General features: G+C 38.5%; 2 protein-coding genes across 2 annotated transcripts in view; one reads left to right on the top strand and one right to left on the bottom strand.

Moving 5' to 3' along the window:
• The first annotated feature begins 1,003 nt into the window (after nucleotides 1-1,003).
• On the top strand, nucleotides 1,004-2,525 carry ptgdsb.1 (prostaglandin D2 synthase b, tandem duplicate 1). The gene is made up of 6 exons (XM_079259431.1): nucleotides 1,004-1,144; nucleotides 1,357-1,496; nucleotides 1,586-1,665; nucleotides 1,747-1,860; nucleotides 1,969-2,070; nucleotides 2,162-2,525. Exons 1-6 carry the CDS (start codon nucleotides 1,049-1,051, stop codon nucleotides 2,179-2,181), a joined length of 552 nt encoding a protein of 183 aa, XP_079115557.1. The 5' UTR covers nucleotides 1,004-1,048; the 3' UTR covers nucleotides 2,182-2,525.
• Nucleotides 2,526-5,924: 3,399 nt separating this feature from the next.
• cntnap2a (contactin associated protein 2a) overlaps nucleotides 5,925-23,539 on the bottom strand; it is a gene marked incomplete at both ends in the record, with an annotated part of 342,587 nt that continues 324,972 nt past the window's right edge. Inside the window, 4 exons of the mRNA XM_079259621.1 lie at nucleotides 5,925-6,124; nucleotides 7,002-7,073; nucleotides 9,553-9,837; nucleotides 22,790-22,883. Coding sequence (XP_079115747.1) covers nucleotides 5,925-6,124; nucleotides 7,002-7,073; nucleotides 9,553-9,837; nucleotides 22,790-22,883 — 651 coding nt within the window. The remainder of the gene's footprint in view (nucleotides 6,125-7,001; nucleotides 7,074-9,552; nucleotides 9,838-22,789; nucleotides 22,884-23,539) is intronic.

Genomic DNA, 23,539 nt, shown 5'->3' with positions numbered 1-23,539 from the left:
AAGAGGATGTGTGTTAGTTGTGGATATATTAAAGCCCGAAGGGGTTTGGTTATAAAATCAGGTTACCAAATGCATCGTACCACTATTCCATCACTCCAGCCAGCTTCTGTGCGTGTGTGTGTGTGTGTGTGTGTGTGTGTGTGTAAGAGCGTGTGTTATGTAACCAGCTGATTGCAAGTGGGTGCCTGTCCATTCACTATACAAAGGAACCCATGATTCAGCACATTTCTAGAGTTTCTACATTTCTGCATGTCTAGAATATATATATATATATATATATATATATATGATACTTTTTGGACAGGTCAACAGTCCATCGCAGGGCCAGCATAGATATTCATGCTTACTTTCATTGCGCTTACATTGATTCCCAGGGAGGATTTAGGGTGGTTAGCCCAACATGTGTGTTTTTGGACGGATGGAGGAAGCTAGAGTACACGCCATACAAACATGGAGAAAACATGCAAGCTCTGCACAGAAAGATCACAGTTCAATTATCCCCCCAAGCTTCCCCGTGACCCTAAATTTGAGAATGGAAAATGACTGAATAAATTCTTATCAAATCACTTGGATATTTCTTTTTATTTCTTTGGGGGGGTGGGATTTTACTTTTTGTTTTTCATCAAGGGACAAAAACATTTGCTTGAGTCCATTTGATATTCTGTTTCTGGAAAGCTCTGCAGAGACTTGCAGTCTTATCAAACAGATGCTCATAAAGGTCAGTCATCCTCTGAGCATTTGTGATGAGCAGGCTCCTGAAGGGGAGGGGTGTTTGAGTTGAGTCCTATTCGTCTCTCCTCACCTTTTCCTTCTCAGTTAAAACGTGCTGGTTGTGTAAGAGCAATGATTTGCATTCCTCTGGGAAAGCGCCAGATAGTTTTTGTAATGCACAGAGCAGCAGCAGGAAGAATAGGAGGGGGAGGAGACAGAAGGAAGAGGAGGAGGATGTTTCAGAAGCATATAAGGAGCCATGACTTGCTGTGCCTCACTACGTTGTCCTGACACCCCTGATCCGCCCCTGCAAGAGAAGATCAGAACAAGAGAAGCCATGAGGTTCACACTGCTGAGGATGCTGGCTGCCCTGACATGCATGCTGGCTGCATGTGCAGAGGTTGTGCCTGTAAAAGACTTCAGCCTGGAGAAGGTAAAGAGAGACAAAACTTTTTTAAATCAAAGACACAAAGAGTTATTTAGGAAAGAGACGGTTTTATCAGAGATTGCTTGATTCTTTGTAACAAAACTACTTTAAGAGTATGAAAAACAGGCATGTTATTGCAAGGAGATTTAAGAAACCCAGTAAAGAGCTGAGATTAATTCAGTCAGAATACTTATCTTTACTCCCTCTTTTCTCTTTAGATGGCAGGCAAGTGGTACATGGTTGGCTTTGCTACCAATGCTCAGTGGTTTGTCAATCACAAAGATTCAATGAAATCAGGCACTGCCATGATAGTGCCAACAGCAGGAGGAGACATGGACTTGTCTTACAGCAACCTCAAGTAAGTCATTTACATATAGTCAAGCTTTCAGTTAAAAACACCCTCAGTGGAAGATAAAAACATGTACTTTCTCTGCTCTTGCTGTTCAGTGCTGATGGGTCCTGCTGGAGAATGACTCACCTGGCCAAGAAAACGGACACTCCCGGGCGCTTCACCTTCCACAGCCAGGGTGAGATGAGATCACACAGACACCCACCAGACAGAAATAAGCACCTGAATTTCAGAACTTAACTGTCTGTGCATTTCTCAGCTTGGAACAATGACAATGACATGCGCATTGTTGATATTGTGTACGATGACTACGCTCTGGTTCACACCATCAAGACAAAGGAAGGAGTTTCTGAGGTCCTCAACAAACTTTACAGTAAGTTCTCCCCGTTAGCATAATTTTAATCTGCATGTGAAATAGCATCAGAATAGCATCTAATTAAGGATTTGGTAAAAGTTAAAGAAACCTACAATGTCCTTCCAGGTCGCACTCCTGAGACCAGTGTAGTCCTGCAGGAGAAGTTCACTCAGTTCTCCCAGGAAACTGGCATCCTTCCTGACAACATTGCAATCTTGCCAAAGAATGGTACGTTTTTATCATCCCCCATTCAGACCTTATTAATCACCAGAAACATTGTTTTCACTGATGTCCTAATGTGCATTTTATTCTTTTATAGGTGAGTGTTCTGATGCCTGAAGACGTTTCTACACACCAAACCCTCCAACGTTTCATCTCCTCATCTCTCAAGTTCAGGCCTTTCATCTCACAGGAGTCTCTTTGTGACATTTCCTACATCACAAAGCATGCACCTGGGACAGCCATTCCCAAGCATTTTCCTCTAATCAGTGCTGCATACCAAAGAGCAACTGATCCATCTGCAGACTTCATTCTCTTCATACAACTTGCGATTTAACAGTGGCATTGCAGTGAAAAATAAAGGGCTGATAGAATACATGACTGTGTCTTTGAAAACTGCTGATTTTTGTAGTTGTGTTTTTCTGTAAAATGAACTCAAAACCAATAAACTTATTAAAACAATGTTTTTTTTGTGTGTCTGAATAATTCCACTTGTGTCCAAAAACATAAAGGTCATGAATCTAGTTACACACCACTCCCCATTGATAGATTAGATGTAAAACTACATGCTATATGCTTCTGCAGGACTTTTGATACACTGAGTGATTAGTGTGTGTTCATGAAACTTGGAAATGAGGTTTGTGGGACACAAAAAATATTTTCAGTTGCATCAAATCTTGAAAATATTAAGAGATCCACCATTTGATGTATGCAACATATAAAAAAGTGCATCATTTTCACTTTTGTGTTTCATGTTACATCTTTTTTTTATTTGGGAGATAAAAAAATGAATTGTTGGAGGAATATGAATGACACAGGAGTTTATTCTTACTGAATATAAGATTTCAGCTGCTGAAGCAGCCGATATTTGATTCTTCTCTGTGTATTGACCAGTAAAACTTGTAATTGTGCAGGTTAAAGTGTGGGGTAATCCTGCTGAAATAATCATGTCAACATTCATTCATTTTCTAAAGGACTTGGTCCAATTCAGGGTTGCAGAGAAGCAGACGCCTATCCCAGCAATTAGCAGGCGAGAATTAGTTTACACCCTAGGTCCATCACAGGGCCAACACAAAGAGACACACCACCATCCATGCTCACTTTCACTCCTGGGAAGAATTTGAGATGATCAATTAACCTAACAATCATGTCTTTGGATGGTGAGAAGAAGTAGGAGAGCCACGCACACATGGCGAACATGCAAACCACTGGTCTAACAGGTTACTGTTCTAACTTCTCCTCAGTCAAGGTTCTTGTGAACCAGCAACCTTTTTGTTTGCCAAACAACCACCATGCATGTTAATGCCAACAAATGGTAGCTCATGTCTTGTAAAATGTACACCTCATTTGTAGTATCTTCACAAAAATGCACTTATTTTCATGCCAGTTTCCACATTAAACTCATTTCACGTAATGAATCTGTTTTGGAATTTAAAAGTCATATACAATCTGCTTTTTTGTCTTTTTATAAAACAATTTCTCAACATTTCTTTCATTATTTTGAATCATAGCATTTAATCTTATATATTATTGAATGACTTGAAGTTCATGGTCTGTATCTTTTCTTACATAAGAGTGTGTACATGCAAAGAATTAGAGTCAGAGTAAATGCTGTGGAAGCAGTTTTTCTTCTCATCTGACAGCAGCTGCACCATGTACCCACTAGAGAGCAGCCTGTAACCTGTTACAACGTTTAGCATTGAATCGTCTGTAAAGGGAAAGAATGGTTATGCAGTATATAAAGATGTTATGAAAAACACAGGGGACATTTTTTATTGATCAAACACTTTATTGAACTCAATAGAACTGAAAGCAAAACATGGGGGTTTATGGTTTAGTCTGCTGGCGCTGATAAGCCATTTGCATTACTGTTAAGTTCAAACCACATTTCAAGGGTGTGTGCGTATGTTTATGTGAAATCTGACTAATGCAATTAAAAAAGAAGTGGACTCACTCATTTGCCTGAAGGAATGTGACTTGAGAACAGAGAAAGTGTTCTTTGAGGCCTCAGTAAGGCAGGCTAAGCTCATCAGCTGCCCTTATGTTTCTGATAATGATCCACAGTTTGCACACGACCCCCGGGATGACACTGATGATCATCATGTACAAAAATGATGTCATGTGAAAGATGAAGTAGGCTGAGTAAACAGACACGCATAAAAAGACAAGAAAACAAATTCACAAGAAAATCACATACTTGGCAGCTGGTTTAAACTGTAAAACAGGAGACAGGTAAACAGAACTGAGAGGACAAACATGATCAGAAAAAAAAAAACTTTTGCATCATTTGAATGCATGTTGGGACAACAGTGCCACTTTAGAGTAAAGCTCAAGTCTGCACCTCCTCATTCTTAACATAACGCTCCAGGAAAAAACAACCTCGACTCATGCTTTATCAAACATGCATGTTTGTGTCGGTCTTCTCATGACAGTGTTAACTCCTCATGTGATGTGCAGTGTAAAGCTGTTCAATTTTTTAATGAAAATAACACCTGTTCAATCATTTGAAAACAAACAAACAAAAAAAAACACAACAGAATTTAGGGTCAAGCTGAGTTAGTTAGGGATGTAATAGAAATTGAAAAGCACCATTTAAAACAGGAAGCAAAAGAAGACCTGAAAAGATGCGGCAGCAGTCAAGTGTTTTTTACGGTGAGTTGGAGTTAAGCAGTGTGGGGCAAGGCGACGTGGCTCTACACCACAAAGGCACAGTGGATGGATTCATTAGCCAATTATTAACTTAATTTTGTCCCAGCAGTTTATCAGATCTTTTTTTTATTGTTTGTTTCATGCTGCTTTTGGCCACTTATTGCAAAGAACATCCATAAAACTTGTTACATTTTAGCCAAGTAGTGCGATTACATCTGTGTGCCTGCTCAAGCTAACCCTTCTGACACATATGTCCAATATATGGCCCAAACACACATGGACACATGCACTGTCTGCCCGCAGGGATGTAATGAAACACAAAAACTCAAAGCCAAACATTACATGCAAAAAATGGAAATAAGACTCAAGTGTTTGGCAAAAACAGTGACAGTATGAGAAAAGGCTCTCGGTTTCGTCCACTCTGAAGTCAAAGAAAGCTGCCGTGATGATGAGCTAAACCAGCGGTCGAGTGTCATGATTTGTCATCATGCTCTGAGAAATCCCACTCGGTCCTGCAACACAGAGGAATGTCCAATACAATCGAATGTCTTCAGATTTAAACATAAAACTCTGGAAATCCCACATAGATAATGTTATGGACAGATATAATTGTAATATAGATATTAAATTTATTATTGGCGTCTGGACTTTAAATAAATCTTTTGAGAAAAAAGAAAAAAAATAGAAACAAAATATAATTTGGCATACATGTCTATGAATGATGACAGACTTGGAAAATGAAAAAAAAAAGGGTTTGGCATGTTGCTTTTATCATTTTTATATAAGATTTTTGTTAAAATATAAAATCAAAATGCAACAGGAACTGGCAATAAATCTTTGCTATCACACAACCCAGTAAGTGTAATTATTTGTCATGTACAGTATTCAAAGTACTCCTGAAAACTCCCAAGCACGATACAAAGAAAGACAAGCTGGTTAGTATATACATGTAAAATCTGTTACATCTGTGCTCCACCTAATAAGTGTCTCTCTTTTCTTTTTCATCTTTTAATACTCTGCATATAAAAGAAAAAAAACAAATAAAAAGATTTCTGTACATGTCTCACTTTCATTTGAGGTTTATTGTCCTATTGAACAACCAATCATCTCTCTCTATCTCTCTAGTGATTGGTCCTCTGATTAAACCCCCTCCATCTGTAATAAGAGATGGTCTCATAAACTTTTTTTCTCTCACAGAGTCCCATCATTGGCCGTTAGATGAACCACTCCTTCTTTGATTCGTCGATGGTTTCCGGGTTGTCGGTGCCGATGATGGCCGTGTCTGCTGATTCTGCAGCCGACTCCCCACTGCCCTTGGCCTCGTTAGTGTGATAGGTGCCTTTGTGACGGAACATGTAACGGATCAGGAACACCAGGGTACACAAGATGGTGAAGATCACGACCGCAATAATCCCTGTGAGGGGAAATGGAGGTCATGTTGAATGTGTTGTGAAGCATCGGAAATATATTGGATTAGGACACCAATCAACCAATAAACTGGTTGATTGGTGTCCCAATACATTACAGATAAATATGTTTATTTAAATATGGAAGAATCTGTTTATTAGAGCCTAATTAACTAGTCTAAATAGGGATATATAGCGGGTGCCCCACCCCAAACAGAAAGAAGCTAGTTTCTGTTCAGCAGCATCCAGAGCGCTACAGCCTGGTCTTGCTTTTCCACAAGCTAAAAGACTGTTTTAGCCTTGGGTTTTCTTCCACTGAGATGTGACGTTCAGGGTAAATTTGGCAAATTAAATTCACTGAAGACTGTTGTTCCATCCCATCTATGCTCACAAAGGAACTGCCTTGCTCACTTGCAATAAAAGCTTTGTAAGGACAAATGCAGGGGCCCACATGTGACTATTGGCTGAATAGTTTTCATTCAAATCAAGAATTGGTTTAAGGAATTCATTTCAAATAACTTGAATAATTTCATTATCATTTAAAAGCACAGGAAGGAAAGTGACTTGTGAAAGTGGAAAGTGAGTTTTCAGTTTATTTAGAATCCATCCACGCTCCACAATTCTGTGAATTTAAGGTGTTTTAAGTTGCATCTTAGAGCACAAATGCTGTAAAAAAATCTCCACCATGAACAGAACGAGGTGAGGAGACAAAATGGATGGCATAAAAGATCATAGTTTTGGAATAAGAATAAAAAAAAAATCCCTTTAAAGGTTAAAGAATAGTTTTTTTTTAAAAGGTCTATGTGCACTTAAAGCTCAAAGATGGTATCTGGAAACTTTGCCTGCATCTTTTGACATTTGTCACACGCAGCACAGTGCATGTACCTCCGATGATAGCAGAGTCCCTGTTGACTCCATCAGGAATGACTCTCTCCTCATTGAAGGGGAACTCTGTATCTGAAAATAGAAGTACATTAAACAATGTCTAAAATACAGACATGAATGAAGATTACCATGCTGAAACAATTTCTACCCATGAAAATACATCTTAAGCAGAAGCACTTACCGAGCCTGCCAACAGTAGCATAAAGTTAAACCTATTGGTCTTTTTCTGTTTTTAGCTGGGAAGTTCACAGGAAATAATTTCATGCATAACTTGTAATAATAAAGACAAAAATGAGCCTTTAAACTCAAATAAAAAAACAGTGATTTGCCAACAAAGGAGGAAAAACCGCCCTTCCTCCATGGCTACATAGAATAAAATATTAGCTGCACACAACTGCTAATTATCCATATGGGGTTAAATAGAGTGGCCTGTTTAAACTAAACACTTCTCTGTGCTGCATTTAGACTAAATATCCCTTTGAGGTGAAGAGTTAACATCTGCTGCCTCTGTGCGTCAGCTGCAACTGTCTGCCACAAGTCTGTCGAACTGCTCTGGTATTCCCAGAGTTGGTTGTACAGAAGATGAGGATAAATGTTTGGTTAAGATAGTGATTTAAATACTTTTTGATCCTTTCTCAAAATACATGCCACCCCTACACCCCAGGCAAGGGTTTTGCAATTCCTTCAGGATCTGTGTCAAGATGTGTCATCTTTTCAAAGAAGTCCAATATATCAAGTAATAAACCTCAAAAAACAATAAGAAGCAGAACAAAGAAAACAGATAAACAACAACAAACACAAACAAAATAAAACAAACAAAACAACAACAACAACAAAAAAACTGAGTCCAAAATTAAAACTATGTAGTCTTCTGTTTTACACTCATCATGGTCTGTGAGCTTCTACTTAATGTAGAAAATACACTAAAAACAGGATCAGAAAATAATAACTGCAGAAAAAATGGTGAAATCTGAGGGATGTTAGGTCAGGATGAATTATAGATCTGATCTATCTGAAAAAGATAAATTTCAATCCCCTGTGGAAACATGGTGGAGAGCTGTGTGTGGGTTTGAACCTGGAGTCCAGATCAATCGACTTAATCAATCAGTGGCTGGACATTTGTCACCCACTGTTGGAAGAATGTGAAGAAGACCAGAAATACAAAACACACCTCTGGTGAATGTAACACAAGACACAATAGTCCTTGATTTGGTGTGTCTGTGTTAATACAAATGAGTCTTTCAGCACGGAAATGATCAGTTACTGAGTATGTATACAGTCTATGGTAAAAGGCCAATGTCTATCTGGAACATCTTTTGTAAAAGTAAGGGTCCACTAGCCAGAATCATGCCCCTCACAGTGGTAACCAGTAAAGCACTCTGAGACTGCAGACCTCCATCAAGCAGCTGATTTTCACCCATATTGTGATTTCCACCCCATGTTATATTCATATATTAATTTTGTATGGACAGGACACATTGATAATCAATCCACGGTGTCTTGGTTACATTATTAAATAAAGAAAACTTTAAAAGCTTTTTAGCTCCAGAGGGTGATCCAGATTACTCCCAAAATGTAGTGGAGTCTAAGTTAGACCAAGACCCATTCTCAGAAAAAACATAAAAAATCTGTCCAGTAGCTTTTGCCTAAAGTTGCTGACAAACAGACAAAACAAATAAACGCTAGCAAAAACATAAACTTTTTGGCAGAGGATATTAAGCCTTAAAATCTACATGATTATGTGGAATAATTACAGAATATACTCAGAAAAAAATGCAGCAAAGCGTCTGCTTTGAATGAACGACAATACTTTACCATATATGATGCAATAGTAGGAATACTTACCATGAAAAAGCTACTTTATCATTAGTTTAGCTTCTTTATAAACCAGTCACTAGCTAGTCATCCTGTTCTCTTCTAATATGTGTTGAAGTGTGTAAAAATATGCCATTAGACAAAAGAAAGGTATAAAAGACTAATATCTATTCCTTTTCTTTTCTTGCGTAAAGATGTATACACATCCAGATAGAGTCCAACTCACACCCTCTGTGTTACCGTTATTTCCTCTCATAAGGAAATATTCAGAGTTATGTACTGAGCTCCCAGTAAAACTCTAATTACCACTATCTAATAAAACCTTTTTAAAGTGGCTGACCACTTAAAAGTCATTGTCAGCCAGTCTATTGGACATAAGGTCATAAACACACATTTTTACCTAATTTGCTTCCTGGTATCAGCTTTAAATTAGAAAGCCTTATAAAAGTGTTCACATTGAGGGAGAACAATTTTGGTTTAAAGCCATTTTTCTGCTTAAATTTAGATTGATTGATCGATAGACAGATAGACAGATAGATAGATAGATAGATAGATAGATAGATAGATAGATAGATAGATAGATAGATAGATAGATAGATAGATAGATAGATAGATAGATAGATAGATAGATAGATAGATATTTTCTGTGTTGTTTCTTATGAAAGGGATTTTTTGTTAACAGAAGTGAAAGAGGGGATGATTGGAACATTGAAGGGACTCGCCGAGCAGCACCTACCTGTGTTGTCCAGATGCCACGGATCTGTTGCAGCAGACATTGGTGGGATGGTGAGAGGTGATGCCCCACAGTTGGATTCCACCAGTTTTCCCTGATATGACACAGGTAAGACAGCTGCAGGCTGACTGTCAGGCTGACCAGCTGTTGGCGTGGCCTGAGCCTGTCTGACTGTTCTCAGTGCAGACTTGAGGGGGGCAATTCCGTTGAACTCCACCCGCGACAGACAACCAATGAAACCTGGGGTATTGTAATGCTCAATGAGAACTGGGTCTATGTGTCCAGTTTCTGTGGAGGGATACAGAAGTGGAGATAAGCTCATTAGATTGTTGCAACAGAGTCATCCTATTGTCATTTAACGAGATTGTAAAACCATTAATGTAACCAGTGATTCTGGCAACTTGTGTGGAACCATGCTTATAGATTTAATAGATTCTGAAAAAGGAAAATGAAGTCAGGGAGAAAAGGTGAAGAGAACTCAGTTTTTATGTTCAACTCATCTGTATATACACTTCTATCACTTCAATCTAAAATGCACACGACAATCTTTGTTTAAAAGCTTTATGTAATCCTGACACCAGACTTTCCCAAACCACCATTACACTCCATACATTTCTCTATGCAGTGAATCATAAGATAACCCCAGTAAGAAAAAAGATTGGACATATGCAGCAATAAAACAGTTCAGAAAGCAGAGGAGAAACATCCACGGACACCTAATGTCAAATTTCAGCATGAAACACCTCCACTTCTCTTGCAGCTTTCTTTCTTTCTATTTCCCTACTGCTTCGTATTCCATAACACAAGCTGCACCTGCAGACATGCGAGTTTCAAGTCTCTTCTTTCCCTGTAAATAAAAGTTATATACATGGGACAAATCTATATATTTGAATAATACAAACCAACATTATATTTTATTTTTGGGGAAACCAAATTGTTGTAGCAAGCTGTTTTTTTTTTCTTCGGTACAGCTTCTCTATGTGATTCATACAGTAGAGGTGATAAGCAAAAAAAGAAAAAGAAAGCTTTGTGACAAATATCTATTATACCATGTGCTGTGCTGTTTGTTCTCTCCACATCAGGAATAATTCTTGTAAACTGGAAGATGACGTAATATCTGCTTATTGCCATGGCAATGATAAAATTGGATGTGGTTGTTGAGAGGCAACAATTTGCCTTACAGCTCTCAGTGGAAATGATTTCTGCCTTCAGGCACACATAAAGCAGCGTCTGAACTGCAGGAGACCCCTCACTCAGTCCAGCCGGTCCTTTATTTCTGTCATTCTGTGGATTATGTGATCTGTTTGTTGGTTCCATGCTGTATATTTTCCATAATCGACAAATATTGATTTCCTTTCTCCCATGAGAGTAATACAAGTTGGAACTGGGAAGTTGTTTGTTTTGCCAAAGCTGATATAGTCCAAATTCACTCATTTAAGTGTTTCTTCAGTGGATTCAGACAAAATTGATAGCACAATATAGTTTGAGTCTAGTCAAACCCAAAAACTTTATTGTGTGTATTGAACTTATTTGTATTTATTCTGAACAGCTTCACTCCAACTTCTACACTAACAAAGACGACATACAAGAGACTTTAGATCTAATGAAGAAAACCAGTTCCATGAGAATATTGTGTGTTTACACCTCTGAAGGTCTTAGAAAGGTCACAGAAATGGGGAAAAAAACCCAAAGAAACAAATTATGTACAGAAAGACTGACATTTAAAAACCCTATAGCTGTTAGGGGTTAAGGATTAGGGACCTTTTCCATGTCATAAAAATGAAGTATAAAACATAAAGCATGACCTTACATGCTTTTTTTTGTCTAGACAATACAAGTAATTTAAGCATGTACACACTTACACAACACTTCCAAGAAGATGTGCCAGAACATGAAGTGTAGGCAGAAAAAATTATAATAAAAAAGCACCGCTTTTACCTACAATTCAGCATTTTAACATCAGACATCTTCACACACTTTCCATGCTACCTCAGACCTGAGCTCACTCCAAATATGAGTATGTCTGTGGACAGAGCCAGATGTGAATTTTTACATGCACGACTGCTCTCCTGCTGCATGACTGTGCCACACCCTGAAGGAAATGTTTGGGGAGGCCGGCAGAGAAAATGAACAAGAGATGACTAATGTGAGTGTTATGTGTGTGTGTGTGTGTGTGTGTGTGTGTGTGTGTGTGCATGCATGTTCCTATTTAATGAATCATGTTATGCTGGATGATGGGATTCTGAGCATCTGGACACAGTTTATAATGCAATTCTTCCTTTTCAGTCCATTTTGAAGAGTCCAATACTAGCATGTGTGTGCGTGTGTATTGGTACACATGATTCTGCTGCCAGGAATAGTCTTGATGTTCATCATGTGACCAGATCTCCTACAGACATTATACACTGTGTATAAACTCCGTATTGGTATACATGCTTTTGCCCACACCTAACACAGATTCTACAGTTCAAATCTGACACAATACAATGTTTTTTTGTCTATTTAAGATAAACTGTAGGTCACTCCGTCTACATCAAGATGGTATTCATGTTTGTGAATTTACATTTGTGTGGGTTGCACAACTGAGCAGACGAGACAGACAAAGCATACAAAAGAAGGAAACGAGTGCTAACGGCATTACAGTAAACAAAATGAGCATTTTACTGATTACAGCAGTCCTGTGAGGGCAGAGTATATGCCTGAGTGTCTCCCCTGTATGCAGGAACATGTGTTGATTGCTGCAGATGACCATGTGTGAATACTAATAGGCTCTCTGCTGGGAGTATAACAGGCTACTTTGCATAAAACAGCATATTCAATGCACAGAGCAAATAGCTGACAAGGATTGTTGAGAAAGCAGTGGGTTCACAAGCAATAAACATATTGCTTGCAAATGTCAGGCATTTCATATGATCGGTTGTTACTGACAAGAGGCGCCAGCAGTTTCAAAGGTGTCATACCTATTTACCACAAGATCGAGACACAATGAGGCTACATTAACACCTGCCCTATTTAATGCGACCTAAAGGCTTTGTCTTAAAAAAAACCTACCTTTAAAAGGCTGCAGTGTTTAACTATTGCAACGACACATTTATAAAGGATAATAAAAAAATAACAGAATGTACAACAATAAAACACAATATATTAACTCACTTGACAAGTTCCTACTGTTGTTGTATTAATATTAAGTCAATTCCCAGTACTTCAAACACACAAGCACATTAACATTAACAAGTAATTTAACCCAATCAAAAGCACTACCACAAACTGACCTGATGGTTTGCAGTCCCTTTTATTAGATGCCCTGGTGGCGTCCTAAGAGGTTTCCAGACTAATAAATAAAACATGGGCAAATACACAAACCAACAACCGTTTGCCATGTGCACTAATCATAATTACAAAACTGAGGAGACTAATCCATTTGGCTTGAACCTGCAATTATCAAATGCACTATCATGTAGGATGTATAAACCCTTTGTTGAGGTGTACCGTATATGACCCTTTGCTCATCTACTTTAGCAAACAACACAAACGTTGCCCCGAGAGCAGCAAGGACAGCATGATGATTGGAGGACTGCAAACCCTGATTCACCAGCTTGCCGAAAGAACATGAATAATTCAGAAAGACATTGCTAGAATAAAGAGAATGGGTGGTTGGGGTTTGTCTGTTTTTTTATGGGGGAGATTGGGGCTGCATAAGTTGGATGAATAAAGGAGGCAGGGGGAGGAGAACTGCAGAATTGGCTGAGAGGGAGGGTGTGGCTGCTGGTCCAGGAGGAATCACTGCTGAGTGGAAAGGTGAGAGAGAGATAAGAAGAAAAGATGAGAAAAGACAGAGAAAAAAAGTGTGTGTGTGTGTGCGTGTAAATGGGTGTGTGTAAAAGAAATAGGGTGACAAGGAGGGTGCTCAAGAGAGATCAAACACAGTTTCCATGGCAACAAATAGAAACTGATGGAGGGGTAAGAGTAATAGAAGAGAGGGTGGCGGTGGATGGCTGGTAATGAAAGTATGATGCATGTGAGATGCATGAAAAGAATATCAATGTAAGTCCATCCACCACACCCTGTGTTCTAGAAAGACAGATTTGTACCATTCACACACACACACACACACACACACACACACACACACACACACACACACACACACACACACACACACACACACACACACACACACACACACACACAAACACACACACATAGCTTCTGGCTGCTGGTCATGGGAGATTTACCACAGAGAGGGCCTGATAAAAAAAGACAGAAACAAGCAGACAATGAAAATTTTCATGTGAATGAAAAAGAAAATATGAAAAGGCAAATTCTTTTAAAATATTGTCATACCTCAATGTGAAGTTTGAGAGTTGAATCAAGCTGTGATTATCGGTCAATCTGCCTGTTATTGTCAACCCTCACGCTTATACCAGGATACACACGACAGCATGAAGTTTAAGACATTTTACAGTTTTTAACGCACTATGTGGTCGACCATTTTTCACTGCACATCTATTGACATCTATTTTTATGACTTTCATCATGATTTTGTCAGATGTTTTAGCAGTTACAGAAACAAGAGTTTTATAAGGGCAGAGAGACTGTCTGGAAATACCAACAAGCTGACACATTGCTTTTCAGCCGCATTTACTGACATGTTTAGAAATCTAACTAAAGAATCTGAAACTTATGCAAATGAGCAGAATGTAACTGAGCTCTGTATGTATAGTTGCTAAGACGTTACTTCATGGAGTTCAGGAGTTTTTTCTTTTCCTGAATATTCGTATTATATAAACAGCCCTTCTTATTAGGATCAGTGTAAAGGTTTTGTGTCTTCAAGAACACTGACAGGTGGAGATGGCTGCAAATCAACTCACCAGTCTTAAGACTGAAAGTCACCTCTGCAAATCCTGATGCATAGTGAAAGTGTCAACACAAATAACTATGAAACAGTGTTAAACTGAAGCAAACAGAACTAAACTATTGTGACTGAGATGTGTAAACCAAAGAGGCGTAAAAAAAAAAGTGATAACTTAAAACTACTGTACAGGATGTAAAGCAGAATGACAGCCAATAAACTAGTGGTTGCACCATCCGCCCACACTCAACACACACACAGGTGTATCCATCAGCATCATATCTAGCATCCTCCATGATTAGGTTGCACACATATCAAGGTAAGAGAGACATAACACAGACAGGAAAAGGCTGAATAAGAATATGAATGAATATGACACTTTGTGATGTCTCAATCCATTTAACCCAGCAGGTGAATTTCCATGAAAAATTTAATGTAAAGTCCACCTCCTATCTTAGCTGCAAGTTAAATGTACAGCTTTTTGTCAAATGACTCACTCCCCTGCAGAAGAACTGGCACACATGCAGATACACTAACACAAAAAAAAAATCCAGTTCATTCCAATTTATTCATAGAGAAATTTAATCAAACCAATATTGACCAAAGTGCTAAACAATAACACATCAAAATATCTATATACACATCAATATATACTAAATACACTAAAACATAGGCCATAAAACATCAACAGTCAACAAACTGAAAAATGACCAAATGAGGACACGCACATATAGTTACCTATGTAGAGTTGTGTCTGGAAACAGATGAGGAAGCAAATCTTCCTCTCTTCTTCTTTCACAAGTCTTTCCTCTCAGGTATGTGGATCTTTGAACACAGCACCACGCTAACAAGCATCTCTCCCTTTCTGTGTTTTTCTTCCTCCCTCTATCCCTCCCTCTTTCTCTGCAGTGCAGTCCCACCCCCACTCTGACACCGCAGCTGGAAAAAACCTGGATACTGGATCCAGACTGTTATGGATCAGGACTCTATAGTCTAAAGTCCAACTAAAGCAGACAGCCATGGAGGATAGTATGATGTCAGTCTTTTACACAGACACCCATACTAACTTACACACACACACACACACACACACACACACACACACACACACACACACACACACACACACACACATACATACATACATGCAAAATGCCCATCTTTGTTTAAAAGGGCACTAAGATTACAGAAGTGATAGGAATGTTAAAAAGCGATAAAATGCTTTCAAGACAGATAAGAGACAAAAACCATTTTGTGATATCATCCTGATCTAACATCTGAGTGCATCAGCACTTTATTTAGAGTCAGGATGTGATATGGCTCTAAATGCAAAGGTCATCACACAAAAAGGCAGGAATTGACATATTGCCTTAAAGGGAGGAAATTAATCAAACTTTCTGTGAAATACTTTAGAAAACTGTCTGTGGTAGAACTGATTTTAACTAAAAGAAACAGTTTTATCTAACAGCTGGAAAATAGAGGAATAATTCTAAACTGTCTACATATTAATTTTTAAATAATTTAGCTACAAAAGCAGCTCAAGAAATATCTGGCTACAAGGACTTTTTCTGATCATTGTCAGGTAAGAGAATTCAGTGACGTCTGAGCACCAGAAAGATAGAATGAGCAACTGCAGAGGCTTGATCACCTCAGGTTTGCTGCTTGGTCTTGGAGGGAATGGGAAGAAGAAAGAATCACAGAAGCAGAGCAATCTGATGTATGGTGTTGATGAAGGTCAGCCAGGTAGGAGGAGGTCAGGTTATGAAAGGCTATGATGTAAGGAGGAAAATTTAGAATTGAGCTGACAGGAGTGATGTGGTCACAGAAGCAGATGTGGGTGAGCAGTCGAGCATCAGCTTGTTTAATCCTTCATGTGATGAGCCATACACGATGCTATTGCAGTAGTCAAGTCTGGATGTGATGAAAACAAAGTATGGATGGATACTAATGTGATGTGTAATTTGAGCCACTTCTACACATGAACAGGACTTTAGGACAGGAATACTTGCAGACAATTTGGTCACCCAAGACGATCACAATGGATGACGAAAATGTACTTTTCCAGGTAAAGATGTGTAATGAGGTGCAGAAATTTTAATGTTAAAATAGTGTTTTCTTTACAATGAATAAATGAATAAATAAACCCTGTCATGGACTGGTGAGCTGTCCAGGGTGTACCCTGCCTTTCACCCAAAGCCAGCTGGGATAGCCTCCCGCTTCCCCGTGACCCTTAATCAGACTAAGCGGTTAGGATAATGAATGAATGAATGAATGAATGAATAAATAAATAAATAAATAAATAAATAAAGTTTAAGAAGTTTTTTTCAGTTTGCAGTCTAATTCACAATCATATCTACAGTAAAAATAACAAGGGGCCCGGTTTTTTACAACGAGAAAATGATGGACAAAGTATGGGTCAATTTGTTTGTGGTCAACTAATACCCTTGGCATGCAGCAGGACCACCGACAAATCAATTAAACTGCCAATATGAACAAGTCCTACCAATAGCTAGAGAGGGCTGGACTGAAGGACAGCACAAAGGGGTTAATCATGGCAGCACAACAGCAAGCCTTGAATACCAGGGCTATCGAGATGTATCACACCAGGCGGGACTCCAGGTGCAGACTGCGCAAAGAAAGCCCTAAAACAAGCTGGCATAGTACACAAACATCTGTGCTGAATATGGACTGGAGACCCCTAAGTCCTAATGGTAGACACCTCCTAAGTGTTTCCTGTGGGACTTCCAGATTCAGACCAACAAAATGGTGATGGCCAAGCAGCTGGACATAGTCATCATGGATAAGCAGCAGAGGAAAGCCATAGTGATTGATACTTCCAACCCTAATGATGGAAATATCAGGAGAAGTACCAACTGGAGAAGTACCAAGGCCTCAAGGAAGATCTTTCAACACTCAAGCTGAGCAAGCAGCCTAACATCACAAAACATGTAAATATACAATAAAAAGAAGGAATCATATTAGAAAGTAAAAGCATAAAACTGATTAAAACTAACAGATAACACAGAAAGTAAAAGTATAAAAAGCCAAAAAGCCAAAGTTGTGGAAAATGTATGACTGCAACTCTGCCTCATCACACATCCTCAGCATTAATCTATCACACCTTGAAATAGCAGATTTACTAAGAGCAAGTATTAAATAATTGTCAGCATCCAGAGGAAGTGACAGGTTAAATATGTGTGGACAAAGTTAACAGAAAAAGATGCAGTGGGGAATAAAATGGTAAAAGGAAAAATCTGAATTTCAGCGTGGTACTGATGCACATGTCATTTACAGCACACCCTCAAGGCTACAATCATGTCTCTTTAATAGTTATTTCACTGTGGCAGTATTTCTATCATTCTGTCAGTGCCTTTGGCTCCGAATAAATTCCATTTGACAGACATGCACATACACACCGGGCTGACAGATTTGTAGCAGAGAGTACAGGGATGAGAGTGCGCCTGCTGCTCAGGCTGATATATGACTCATCTCTATCTATTTCACTGGGATGCACAGATCCAGGCCCAAACACACCTCATCAGCTAACATGCGTCCCACACTCACACACAAATACACATCCACATTTGTGTCACCATCAATTGGAAGATATGATGCTGACTTGCTTATGTTATCAAACCCTTATCTTACCTTGAACCAAACATTACACACAGTTTTCACACACATATATGCACATACATGAAGAAATGATTTATTTAGCTGGGGACTTGCATTTTGCCTGCCAATCCAAGGTCAATCTCATAATATGGTTTACATTTCCCCAGTATTAATAGTACAAGAATGCATTACTGTAGATGTGATTAAGGGAACTCATACACTTACATCCTCAAAGGACAAGTAAAAATATACTCTTGCTAACCACCAGTATAAAGATCTAGTTACTCTCATATGCACACTTAAATACACAGCATACTGTTACATGATGCATGAGGCTACAACTGCAGACGAAGACAGCTGAATCATCCCCACTCTTCATGATCAGTAGCACTTTAGCACATGACCTTTATAAGAAAACACTGTAAATCTCAGCAGCCTGAAACTCTGACACAGGAATACTGACAGTCAGAGCAAACAAGCTGAATGATTGACGCCCTGAGCTAGTCTTTCCTTTAGCAGCCCAAAGTAACATCTGCTCATTTCAAATGCAAGAAAAAAAGCATTATGCGAATGCAAACAATGGCAGTTTTACTGTAAGCACCAGCCTCCTTTCAGTATGGCAGTGGTTCCCAACCTAGGATGTCTCTGACCCCCAAGGGGGTCCCCCAAAAAGCAGAATGGTCCCTGAGGCTTTAACCATTCGGAACCACTGAGATTAATGTCCACACAGAGAACAGGTGAAGTATGTCTGCTCAGTTAAAACATATCCAAGGAATACCGCTGAGCAGGAGATTAGTTCATGTTTTAAAGTGAGGCTATATGTTGCTATTTTCACGTTGCCGTTTTCGAAGGATAGGACTCAGCAAGAATATATTATTAATGGTGAGAATCTCACTCATAAAAGCACAAAACCAAACATGGTTTCAGCATAGGGTGGGGCAGGGGCGGGGTCAATGGCCTTTTGATTTTTGCATGAAGGCGGTTCTCAAGGAAAATGAGTTGGGAATCACTATTTTAAGGAACATCCAGCTCAACACAACTGTTACCTAAGTGGACGTAACTGGATTTGGGTGAACAAAGGACCGCTTCTCAGCTCCTTTCCTTTCAGGAATCAACCATTTCCTAAGGTCTTTGGAAACAAAGGCCAGGCTTTAGTGGTTGGCATCAGCATTACATGGCTTAGCATGGTCTGGTTTGACTGTAAATTATTTACAGCTTATTAATGGTTTTCATTGACTTTTCCTTTAGTTTTGTTGTTGACAAAGGACCACATGGCCACTGGTCCTTGTAATGGCAACCATCTTGTGACTACACTGTCGACATGACAACTGTCTTATGATTTCTTTGCTCTTAACTAAAGAGTAATGTATTAATATTTATTGTGTTTTACTTTAATACATGTCTTGTTATATTTCTAAAGAAGAACTTGTTTAACATTTTTGTGTATGAATGTTGCAATAACTGCTGGATGCGAAAGTGACTGCTTGGATTCATGGCCTTCATTTTCTGCTGTACATATGCCATACATGTCACAAATGTGATATGGACAGGGACAAATCCTCAAGACTGACATCATAAATTTGAGCCAATTCATTCTGATCCTACAAATAGATCAAAAGTAGTACAACTGATAGTACTGTGTTCATAAATTAATTTAAAAAATGTCTAGATTAGAAAAATCAATCTTGAGTTTGATCCAATCCAGCCATCTTCAGCATATACAGGACAGTGGACAGCAGTGGACATTTCCCACTTTCTGATGGCTACTTCTAGCAAGAGAATGAACTGTGTTACAAAACACAAATCACCTCCAACTGGTTCCTTAAGTGGGACAATGAGTTTATTGTACTTCACTGGTTTCCACAGTCACTAGAACTCAATCCAATAGAGCATCTTTGGGATGAGGTGGAGCAGGAGATTCTCATGTATGTGCAGCTAAAAATTCTGCAGCAACTGTGTGATGCTGTCCTGTCAACAAGCACAAAAACCGCTGAAGAATTTGGTCCATGAAGGATTTGGTTTCAAACACTTTGCTGAATGTATGCCATGTAGAATCAAAGCTCTGAAGACAACAGGAAATCCACCCCAGTACCAGTAAGGTGTATCTTACAAAATGGCCAGTGAATTTATCTCTATTCTTCAATGTCTACCTATTTGATATGTTTCATTGTTACGGAAGCAAACAATCCCGCAATCAGAGACAGAGGAGATGTCACTGCAATCAATGTGTGTATTTGTGTGTACTATAGCAAACACAGGGTGTCTTTTTCCCAGAAGAAAAGAATCTGATAGCTGAGCTGCCTGACAGCCTCTATTGTGTTTGTGGTTCAAACATAGCGACAGAGCAGATCTGATGAGATGCGTAAATGCCAGCATTTGTTCTCCCTGCTCTTTTCCTTTGTTTCCGTCTTTCTCATAAAGACATTTCTGCCTCCTGTTTTCTCTTTCTCACTTTAAATATTTCTTTTCCTATTATGATAATTGCTTCTGGAATGTAAATTCACCCTGCAGCAAGCATATACGCTTAAATCTGCACATACTGTAATGAATTCAAGATGCAAATCGGGGCTTTTTCTATATGGAAGATAACTTTGGTTTGTTTGTCTTTTAAGAATGTGTGTAATTTTGAGTAAAGATAGATTGCTGTAATAGTACTGTGTATGTGCTTGTTTACATTGTAATGAGCATAGGTTCACGCCATATTTCCTGTGGTTCAGAAGTCAATAGTACCAGCTGGTGAGGGAAGTCAGCCATTACTTCACTCTCAACAATTTTCTCGACACTTCGAAAGAACAAAAGAAATGAGGAAAAAAGAAAGACAGAGATGGGAGTGGGAAGGAGTTACAAGTCATTATAGAGTAAGAAAACTGGCTCATTTAGTCTCAGTTAAGATTATTTCTTTTCTGATGGTCAAACTCTTGTCGTCACAAAGTTTACCGCACAGGGCCACATGAGCACAGGTTTTCAGTTGGAGACATAAGAGATACAGCTATTATCCATGATGAACTCAGTTACAATCCAGACTCACACGACTTGGTAGTGATAATGCATCAGCTGTTTAACAAACTGATAAGCAGAAAAACACACTTAGCTAGAAAAAGGACTGACATAGTTGCACCAGTCAGCACTGGTTACACTGACAATGTTTCTCAATCTTGGTTCTCAGGACCCCCTGCCCCACATGTTTTAGACATGATCCTCCTTAAAAAACACCCGAGTCAGAATGACTTCCTCATTAAGTTCTTTGCAGCCTGCTAACGAGCCCTTTATTTCATTCAGGTGTGTTAAATTAGAGTTACCTATAAACATGCTGGGCAGGGGGTCCTGAGGACCTGAACTGGGAAACACTGGTGTTACTGAACTCAAATGCAGATCAAAGATGTGAACTCTGCTTCACCTATAAATGTAGTTCATGGTTCGATTCAACTGAAACAAATACAGAAAGCAGGCTATAATGCAAATGGTATTGTGGGTGAACACAATTAAAACATACATATGGAAAAATGGCTTGTGGTCAGGCATGGGAGGACGTAATAAAAGTCGTGATTATTGGTCAGCTCATGCCTGCAAAGATTTGATACAGCTCCATGCTTTGCTCAAGTAGATGATCAGGTTTTTTCTTCTTCGCTGATGTTTTTAACTTCTCTTTTAGTAATTCTTGGTGCAGGGTAGCCTCTGCTGATGAGGATAATACATTATTCAAAAGGTTTGATTCATTTGATAAAAAGTAACCAAACATTCAAAGTTTTTGAAAAAAGAAAAGACAACAATTGGGCTTGACATGCAGAAAAGGTCTGAGATGTCTTTCTGTCGTGTAGGTTTTCATTGCTTTAGACTCCTCTCCGTCCTGTCTGATTTCCTGTTTTAGTTTGGAGTTTCTACTCTTGTGTATAATGATTTTATTTCTGTCTTGTTCATTACCATGCCTCAAGTCTGTACAGCTTATTTAATTTGAACCTCTCATTATCTTTTAAAATGTATATTTAATCACAATATTATTTTCTCATAAGTATTTAAGTCCCTCCTTTGTTACTGTAGAAAAATCTAATAATTTGTAGTTTCGTTACAATAATTTTAACTTGAGTTTTTAAATTTGTAGTTGTATTCTTTTATTCCATGAAGTGTTAGGTTTGTGAGGATCTCATTGCATCATGTTATGTACTTGACAAGGTTCTCGCTGTTAAACAAAGTGGATTTGGTTTAGAGTGAGATCACATCAACACTGAGATAAGCTAAACTAATATGCATTAATATGGCAGTTATTGTTAATAAATTCCTTTTGTTGATTCTCTTTATTTCATTTTATTAAATTTTATATTTAAATAGACTCACAAACACTTAGGTTAAGAACCTCTGATCTCATGTACCAAAACCCTCCTGCAGAATTCTGGCGTTCTCTGGTGGACAAAACATAAAGCACAGTCTGTTTACTTCAATAGAGAAAAAAATGCTTCTATTGTTTGTATTTAGTGAGAGTCTCTTTCTTTGTTTTGTCTCTTACATTTTACTTATTTATTTCAGTATATTGTTCACGATGGTTCATTTATCAATCTCTGAGGATTATAAAGACCCAATTAAAAACTAGATGGTTTCTTGGTCATTCTTTGCATTTCAGGAAAGAAATGGATGAGTTTAGCGTGTAGTTTGCACTAAAATAGGGTGAGGTTAATGAACATATTAAACATAAACTGTATATAATCATACTCATTCATAAAGAAAAACAATGGCTCTGAAGGACCACAGATGAACAGATTGACAAGGTGACGTACTCACCATACACTTTGCCTAAGAAGAGTGTTTTGACCAGGTTCAATTGTGTGTCTGAAGCATCTGGGAGGTTGTAGTAGACTGGAGGGTAATGATCCAGCTGAAATGAGATGAGGAGAGATGATTATATCATCCATGACGAACTGAATTTCAAAGAGAGTAAAAAGAAAGATTCAGACTAAAAACCTGCATCAGCATATTATTAAAAGATGGCAATTCCTTGCTGTCAGGCAATGAAAAGTTAAAACAAGCCACAGCTCGATGGCTCCCTCCTGTGGTTTTTAGTGTCAGGCGAACTCCTCACAGCTCAATACAGTAGTTCTCATTGTAACATAAACCGTATTCACTCTGCACCTACTAATGTAAATGTAGAAGTGCTATTTCAGTGGTATTGTGACTCAGATAATATGAAATATTTACAAAAGTTTTGTAAGACTCATATAAGGTTTGAAAAAACATCACAAAAACTGTGGATCCATTTTATACATACAAAACAAGAAATGGGTGGGATCTTGTTAATCTGGAAGAGATCACTTCCATTAAAACAAAGATTACTCATTAGAGATACAATTAGTTCATGCTCCTCACTTAATAACAAGTTTGTTTCATCATCAAAGTATTTAATATTGTGGTTCTGCCAAATCCTGTCTCTGAGATATGCATAAAGTGTCTTTTTCCTTCAACACCCTGGTACATCAGCTGTTGTAGTGTCAGACACCTGCAGGAAAGGCTGTTCTCACTGCAGACATTAATCAT

Source organism: Telmatherina bonti, assembly GCF_933228915.1.
Source record: "Telmatherina bonti genome assembly, chromosome: 20".
Taxonomy (NCBI): domain Eukaryota; kingdom Metazoa; phylum Chordata; class Actinopteri; order Atheriniformes; family Telmatherinidae; genus Telmatherina; species Telmatherina bonti.
Note: the sequence above shows the minus strand (reverse complement) of the source record. Positions and strands in the feature narration are given on the sequence as shown.